Genomic DNA, 8,800 nt, shown 5'->3' on the forward strand with positions numbered 1-8,800 from the left:
TTTAACATGTTTAACCAAATTAATAGGCTAAATTATTTAACATGTTTGACAAAATTAATAGGCTAACGGTACAATGATAGATTTTTTTGTGCTACTTTCTATTGGGATTGTTAGCAAAGTTTATTCTGCTTTTCTCATCACATTACTTGTCATGTTTATAAAGTTTCATCTAGTGATATTGTCCTTTTCAGAATCTCTTTTGTATAGACATTGTAATTATGTTTTTGACATTTGGAAGATTACTTGGTTTTTCTGCCTGTGAGGACCAATTTTGAAGTTATATTTTCCATGTAAATATTATGTTTGTAATTTTTTTTTTGAATAAAAAGAATACTAAATTTTCAATAATAAAAAAAATCATTATCAATTTTTAAATTTATATGATAATTATATTAGCAAATATAAATTTAACAACTTAAGTCTACTTTTATCCATTTAATTTAGTGTACTAGTGTATGCCTAATACATACAAATTTAAAAGATCAAATCTACTACTCTTCCAATAACCAAGGTAGTTATCATTTACATCTACAATTTTAGCAATTCTGCTATTAACAACTTCTGCAATTTTTTTTTTTTAAACGTTACCTTCACAAGAGGGAATATAGAAGATCAAATCTACTACTCTTCCAATAACCAAGGTAGTTATCATTTACATCTACAATTTTAGCAATTTTAGCAATTCTGCTATTAACAACTTCTGCAATTTTTTTTTTTTGAAAAAAGTTACCTCCACAAGAAGGAATAGTGCAACAGGCGTGAAAAATTTTGTTGGTACCTAATTTTGTTGGTACCTACACTGGAGCGGGAAGAGGGCGGTCCCTTGAACTTGCAAGGCATTGGACACCGTACACATAAATTAATTTACAGATCTATTGATTTGGTCCCCATCCCATCTCAAACATTTATTTCCACCATCTTGGAGGTAAGGAATTGAAGGGAAATTTGTCATTGTACGCGTACGGGAATTTGTCATTGTATGCGTTGTATCACCTATTTTTATGTGTGTCTCAATCTACCCAATGCAAATAAATATTATTGCATCATAAATATTATACCATGAATTGCGAGGTATGGCCTAATAATATGTTCAAATTCACGGCTAATAGCATTATGAATAAATATTAAAAAAATACAAAATAGTTTGTAATGTTTAATTTTATTAAATTGAAAATTATTTAAAGAGTTTGATCAAATTATTATGTGGTTAGTATAAAACTTATTGTGTTATATGTGACATAATAAGATATTGGATAATTTTCAGAATGTTTGAGATCCAAAATACTTTTCTTAAAATGTCCTATGTACATTCACATCAAATCATGACTTCAAAATATTTATTATAATCAAGTTTTTCTAATTTTTTAATTCATCAAAAGTAACTACATCACTTCATGATTTCAAAATATTTAGTGCAATCTCAATCTTTCTAGCCTATGTACATTCACATCAAATCATGATTTCAAAATATTTATTACAATCTAGATTTTTGTAATTTTTTAATTACATCAAAAGTAACTACATCATTTCATGATTCCAAAATATTTATCTCTCAATCTTTCTAGCCTATGTACATTCACATCAAATCATGATTTCAAAATATTTATTACAATCTAGATTTTTGTAATTTTTTAATTACATCAAAAGTAACTACATCATTTCATGATTCCAAAATATTTATCTCAATCTTAATCTTTCTAGCCTATTGTCACGGTCTCAACTCAACTATGCCAACAAATAATAAAAAAAAAAAAAAAAAAAATTTACTTGTTACCTAACTCCACCTTGAGTCATCGTGGTATAGGTGATACCCGGTCTATATGCGTAGTTAGTTTCTTAACATGATAATATATGTTTATGTTTAAAATCCCTTACATGGTATTATGAAACGTTGGTATCACATCTACCACCCGCACTTTTACTTAGCAGTATTAATGTTTGATTGAGGTGCATTAACTTAAATGCCACATGGTGAGCGGAGGTAATTCCAACTCACTGATCCGTGGCCAGGTGGCTACGGGCCATGTGAACCCATGTGATCGCGCGGATGGATTGACCTTCGATATGAGAGCCACACTCCCGCTCAAACGAACGGTGGCGATCTCTTCCCCAAATCGGATGGCGCTGATCACTCCTAGGGTTTGGTTGACAATATATGTTTGCCGGGTTCTTCGGTCTTGGTTCATTTTCACCAATGCTTCTGCCGCTCCTCCGACAGTATCCCTCTCTCCGCAGCCCTGCTACTGGAGCAGGTATGAACTCTTTCAACTATGGCGAGCCTCCAAGGTTACCGCTAGTTGTTCGTGGTTTTGTTTTGGCTCTTGATATGCTCATTACGTGTCTGCACAGTTGCTAACAATGATAATTTCGCGCAGGAAGATTGGTCTCGGCGTCTGCTACTATCCGAAGAAGTTTCAGGTCAACCAGCATACCTTCCGGGTAAGTCTTCGTTGTTGGATGTATTACCCCTTAGGGTTTACTGTAGTGTAAAGTTGGCGGCTCCCTCTGGCCGAGACTAGGCTCATGCCTGTATTCATGTGTCTCAGGTCGGTTGCCCTTGCTCACAACTGGGTATGGCTTTACAGGCGGCGTTTCATCCTGTTCTGTAAATCCATGGAACCCTGAGGGAACTTACTTTCTGGTTACGCCCTCGGGCCCCAATAAGGGTTTGACTGATGGTCGTTTTAGGTGTTAAGTTCAGTTGTAAAGTATATTATGCAATCCTTCTCCTCGATTTGTATATTGTTACTATATTCGGGTTTTACCCAACCGACATGCTCTTCTCAGGTTTTGATACAGTTATTTATTAATGAACTTGTGGCCTTACCCTACGGCTCATTACAGTAATGGATATATATATTCTGCTCGTTTATGTCATTCTGGTCATTTCGTGATTATTTTCCGCTCTTGTTTTATGGTATTATAATCTACTGTTTCGAACTCATGGATATTAAACAGAATATGTTTTTTTTTCTTTTCGGCGGACTCAGGGTTACGGCTTGCTTCTGGAATAATGGGAGCAAGCACAGCCCTTCTCGCTCACATGTATATATAAAGCATGGCGGTGTAACCTATTGGTTAATAATGTATGCGTTTTCCAGTTCTCTTTACAGTTCCTCAATCTAACATTGTTATTCATGTTTGTTGGCCCGCGACTAGCATCATTGTTTAATTCGCTTGATATATATAAAGTCATTTTACAGTGTAATAATAGAGTAGGGTTTACCTGTGAGTAACCCTTTCTGCTTCGCCTATGTTAATGTTTACCCTTTCAGCTATACGACTTCGTTGCTCTATTAGCAACCTAGTCCTGCAAGCTGAGTTCTTACAATCTTTCCATTTTAGCGAATAGCTCTCGGTGTTAAGCACGTTGCTACAACTATAGGTTAATTTAAGTTATATCTGTAGATACTGGTTCCTTTTTCTTGAATGCATTCGTATCTGTATGTGAACGCACCACTGTATTGTTTATTTGATACATCATACGGACACGGCCGCTTCAGGTGTAACCCTGCTCGACTTGTCTTTCATATCTGAATCTGTGTTTAATGGTTTATTCACCCAGAAACTGGGTTGTGAGATAACCTTGTTATCGGCTAAGGTTGTTTATGCATTTCTGTCGAATGGCTATTTACTTATTCACTGTGACTGTTGTTATTTTGATAAAGAATCACTGTCATATATTTATATTACGTCAATCATTCTCTCAGTAACGAATAACATACACAGCTATTTAAAGTCTTTTGTATATTAGTAATCAGGGTGTCACAGTCCACAGTATATACGTAAGCTGTATTTTCTTGATGTTATGAAGGAAGCTTGACATTTACAATTTGTATATCAATATCTCTTACTTAATACAGAGGTTCATACATCTGCATTTACATAGTCATATTTCCTTATTTAATGAATGAAACTTAGACATTCGCATTGCCTAAATATATTTCTTACTTTACTAAGGAAGTTAAACCACTGTATAAGTTTGTATGCCGACTTACCTGTTTCTCAATTAAACTGTTAAAGGTGCATACCTGGTAATCTGCTACTGTTGCTTGACTTTCAGCTCCCACCTGCTGCAATATAGCTCTTAACCTCCCAACCTTGAGATCCACTGCACTGGATTCTCCCCCCGAGCCGTCTTGCAGGCCTGCAGCCTCCACAAGACTCATGCCCCACTGTGCTGGGTTATCTGATCACAATCAGACTTAACCCCAATTTTCCACTCTGCCCTCCTTGGAATCTCCCCTCTGCCTATTCATCAACAGCCCAGAGGTTTTCCTCCCCAGGACCTTTTCCTTGGGTGAGAGGCAGTTTCTTTTTCAGTTCCATAACTGATTTTATTTTCTTTTAATAGAAAATCCTCCTTTTGGAGGCTGCCAGCATTTCATCATTTCATCAATACACATGTGCAAAATAATCTCTTATATTTATTTCAAAACTAATAATGTCTTTAATAAAACAAATTACCACTCATATTGTTTTACCACAGTAACTATCTGGAATTACAAATTACCGAGTCATTACATCTTCCCCCCCTGGGATTGGACATCGTCCCGATGTCCATTCTCATTAAATAAATTCGGGTAGGCCTTTTTGAAAGGTTCCTCGTCTTCCCACGTAGCCTCCTCAGGGCCATAGTGCTGCCACAGCACTTTAATTTGGGTAATAACCCGTTTCCGCAGCCGCACTTCTCTCCGGTCGAGAATGCTCTGTGGTTCGACCAGGACCTCGCCTTCCGGTTCGACCTGCAAACAACCAGCACATAATCAATTTCCCATTGAATAACATGTTTGGGGTCATATACATATTTCTTTAGGACAGAAACATGGAACACATTGTGAATCCTAATATGACTGGGTAAAGCAAGTTGGTAGGCCACAGGCCCCATTCTAGCTAGAATCTGAAATGGTCCAAAGTATCGAGGAGCCAGCTTGGCGCAACCACTCCACTGCAGTGTGCTCCTTCGGGTTTGAATCCTTACAAACACATGGTCGCCAACATTGTACTCTGCGAATCTTCTTTTCCTATCTGCGAAGCTTTTCTGTCTGTCTTGTGCAGCCTTTAGATTTGCTCGCACTCTCTTCACCATTTCTTCCATATCTTTCAACATTTCCGGACCCAAACTCAGCTTATCCTCCAGTCCACTCCAACTTGAGGGTGTGCGGCACTTTCGCCCATATAGGACCTCAAAGGGACTTAGCTGAGTTGAAGTATGATACCCATTATTGTAGGCAAATTCAACCAAATGCAAATACTCTTCCCACTGACCAGGCTTTAGCATTACATTCGCTCGCAACATGTCTTCCAACACTTGATTGACTCGCTCAGTTTGGCCATCAGTCTGTGGGTGATAAGCCGTGCTAAAATTCAATCGAGTGCCTAACTCGGCAAACAATGTCCTCCAAAAGGTGGACGTGAATTTCACATCCCGGTCTGATATAATTACCTTTGGCATTCCATGCAAGCGGAACACATGTTGCATAAAGAGATGCGCGATTTGTACCGCCTTGTAAGTAGACTGCACCGGTATGAAGTGCGCTGCTTTACTCAATTTATCAACCACGACCATAATCGAATCATTGCCCTTCTTTGTTCGTGGTAGCCCGGTTATAAAATCCATAGAAATGGTTTCCCATTTCCATTCCGGAATAGGCAGAGGCTGTAACAGTCCCGCTGGGTGTTGATGTTCAGCCTTAATTTGCTGGCATTCCAGACATCTTGCCAAGTATTCCACTATCTGCTTTTTCATTCCTGGCCAGTAATACTCTTTCTTGAGTGCTGTGACCATCTTTTGGTACCCTGGGTGGCCAGTGTAGTGGCTGATGTGAAACTCGTCTAAAATCAGCTTCTTAAGGTCATCTGAATCAGGCACATACATTTTTTTATTAAAATACAGCAATCCAGCATTATCCAATGTGTACCCTTGCTGTAACTTTTCATTATCAGATTGCTGAACCTGCTGTTTTAAATGCTGATATTCAGAATCGTCATTGGCTGTTGTTCTTATCTGTTCAACCAGCGTACTTCGCCACTTACTGGCTGAAAGTTCACATAAGCAGTGAACCTTTCGACTTAAGGCATCTGCCACTCGATTTTCTTTGCCCTTCAAATGCTTTATTTCAAAGTCAAATCCACTTAGAAAATCTGCCCAACGACCTTGCCTTGCATTCAAGGTAGGTTGGCTGAAATAATGCGTCAAACTGTGATGATCTGTTAACAACAGAAATTTCTTTCCAAGAAGATAATGTCGCCACATCTTTAGTGCGTGAATCACAGCGGTTAACTCTAAATCGTAAGCAGAGTATCTTTGCTCATGCTCTTTTAGTCTCCTCGATTCATATGCTATTACTTTTCCTTCCTGCATTAGTACTCCTCCCACACCCTCCTTACTTGCATCGGTGCATACCACGTAGTCCTTACTAGGATCAGCGATCCTCAGAATGGGTGCGGTGGTGAGAAGATGCTTTAAACGGTCAAAACTCTGTTGACACTCTGCTGTCCATTTGAATATCTTTCCTTTCTTTTGCAATGAGGTGATAGGATAGGCTATCCTAGAAAAGCCTTCCACAAATCTCCGGTAGTAGCCAGCTAACCCCATAAAGGATCTGATATCAGCAACGTCTTTGGGTATAGGCCACTCCATAATAGATTTTATCTTCTCAGGGTCGACCGCAATTCCCTCTTTCGTAATCACGTGGCCCAAGTACTGAATTTCTTCTTTGAAGAAATCGCATTTGCTAAACTTAGCATATAGCTGATGCTCCCGGAGTGTTTGTAACACCAATCTAAGGTGCTCCTCATGTTCCTGTTGGGAACGAGAATATATCAATATGTCGTCAATGAATATCAGTACAAACTTGTCCAAAAATCTGTGAAACACGCTATTCATCATGCACATAAAAGTAGCAGGTGCATTGGTCAGCCCAAAAGGTAGCACTACAAATTCGTAGTGCCCATAGCGTGTCCGAAAAGCAGTTTTGGCAATGTCCTCATCCTTAATCCTGATCTGATGGTAACCAGATCGCAGGTCAATTTTGGAAAACACTTTTGCCCCTTTCACTTGGTCAAAGAGTTCATCTATTCTGGGTAAAGGGTACTTGTTTTTTACCGTAAGCTTATTCAGCTGCCGATAATCTATGCACATGCGCAGAGTCCCGTCCTTCTTTTTTACGAACAATACTGGTGCTCCCCAGGGTGACACACTGGGTCGAATGTACTGTTTCTCCAACAGCTCCTGGAGCTGCATTTTCAACTCTGTTAACTCTGGTATGCTCATCCGGTATGGTGCTCGCGATACTGGTGCCGCCCCCGGTATCAACTCTATGGTGAAGTCTATGTCCCTTCTTGGAGGCAAACCCGGTACCTCTTCAGGAAAGACATCTGTAAATTCCTGTACCACAGGAATGTCATCTATTGCAGACATCTTATTCTTCTGATTTGCATAGCCCACTTGTATGGCATAGACCTGACATTTCTTCCGAATGCATTTAGCTAGCTGAGTTGCAGTGATAGGTCGAATCTGAACAGGATGTTTAATTCCCTGCAATTCCTGTTGCTGCCCCAAATCATCTTTATAGTATATGGTCTTGGTTTTGCAATTTACCAACGACCAGTGCTTTTCCAACCAATCCATACCAATAAGAATGTCGTAGGAGCCTAACGGAAGTACATTCAAGTCTGTCGTTACAGGCTGTCCAACTATGCTGAAAGAACAGTTATTGACTTTAGCTAAAACCCGCCTTTTGGCTCCCGTAGCTAACTGGACCAACCATGGGTTTTTGAACTTTTCTGGTGGTAGCTTACAGTTTTCCACTACTTTTGGACTAACATAACTTAAAGTAGCTCCTGGATCAATAAGTACAGCTACAGAAAGGTTGGAAATCTTACCTTCGAATTCCACCATGGAAGGTTGGTATTCTGCCTGCCGGTCTTCTAATGCTGCGTTGATCCTTGGTACGCTGCGCGCCACATCCCCAACAGTTGAAGCTTCATGAACTTGAGATATTTGGTCAGTTCTTTTACGCTGTGGACAATTTCTAGCATAATGTGGTCCCTCACATACCCAGCACTGAACTGGAGGTCTGGTCCCTTCACCCTCCGATTTAGCAGGGGGTTCACTGATCCTGCTCTCGCTTGGCTTAGGCCGGAGGGTACCCTTGTTTGTGCTTCTGTTAAATTGCCCCTTTCCAGCTCCTTTACCACCATCTCTGCGGCTGCCTTTGTTGTTTCCAGCAATTCTGCTACCTTTTCTTTCATTCCATTTTCTGTTTGGAACTTCTCCCTTTAGTTTGTTCTGCTGGTAGCAAATTCTAGCCTTCCGAATTGCCTCATCCATAGTCCGGGGATTGTCAAATTCAATCCGTTCCCTTATATAGGCCGGTAGACTACTCACGAACCTCTGCACCTTAGCCTTCTCCTCTTTAATGTAAGGCACATAACGAAGCAGAGAGGTGAAACGATTTATAAATTCGTCCATGGACTGCTGTCCTAGGCGTAAGTCATGGAATTCTCGCGCCTTCTCATCGTAAAAGCGCTCAGTTAAATACCTTTCCTTAAAATATTTCTGGAATTTCTCCCAGATTATGCTTTGCTCACTTACTCCCTTCACGATTTTAATCTCTTCCCACCATAAGGTGGCCTTGCCTTGCAACTGAAAGATAGCCAGCCGCGCCTTCAGATTTTGGTCATATTCGTAAAGTTGAAAATATTTATTAATATTAATCAACCAGGCTTCTGCTGCTTCTTCCTGCTCTCCATCGAAGAGTGGAGGTTTGATTTTTCGGAATTCCCCTTGTAACTC

General features: G+C 39.6%; 1 protein-coding gene across 1 annotated transcript; it reads right to left on the reverse strand.

Annotated features, from left to right (window-relative positions):
* Nucleotides 1–3,854: 3,854 nt before the first annotated feature.
* On the reverse strand, nucleotides 3,855–8,476 carry LOC149167175 (uncharacterized). The gene is made up of 8 exons (XM_089430396.1): nucleotides 8,063–8,476; nucleotides 7,109–7,690; nucleotides 6,708–6,805; nucleotides 5,723–6,182; nucleotides 5,269–5,518; nucleotides 4,757–5,100; nucleotides 3,999–4,070; nucleotides 3,855–3,875 (listed from the first exon to the last, which is right to left on the reverse strand). The coding sequence occupies exons 1-8, from the start codon at nucleotides 8,474–8,476 to the stop codon at nucleotides 3,855–3,857; spliced, it is 2,241 nt and encodes a 746-aa protein (XP_089286522.1).
* Between the last annotated feature and the right edge of the window lie 324 nt (nucleotides 8,477–8,800).

The sequence above is a fragment of the Pinus tabuliformis genome, chromosome 5_1 (assembly GCF_031772625.1).
Source record: "Pinus tabuliformis cultivar Carrire ecotype Pingquan chromosome 5_1, CPIR1, whole genome shotgun sequence".
Classification (NCBI taxonomy): Eukaryota; Viridiplantae; Streptophyta; class Pinopsida; order Pinales; family Pinaceae; genus Pinus; species Pinus tabuliformis.

Coding starts and splice junctions, on each gene's coding strand:
- LOC149167175 (XM_089430396.1), bottom strand. CDS start 8,476: ATGGACGAATTTATAAATCGTTTCACCTCTCTGCTTCGTTATGTGCCT. Junction 7,691..8,062: donor GACCTCCAGTTCAGTGCTGG/GTATGTGAGGGA, acceptor ATAGTTGGACAG/CCTGTAACGACAGACTTGAA. Junction 6,806..7,108: donor GGCAGCTGAATAAGCTTACG/GTAAAAAACAAG, acceptor CGTTCCCAACAG/GAACATGAGGAGCACCTTAG.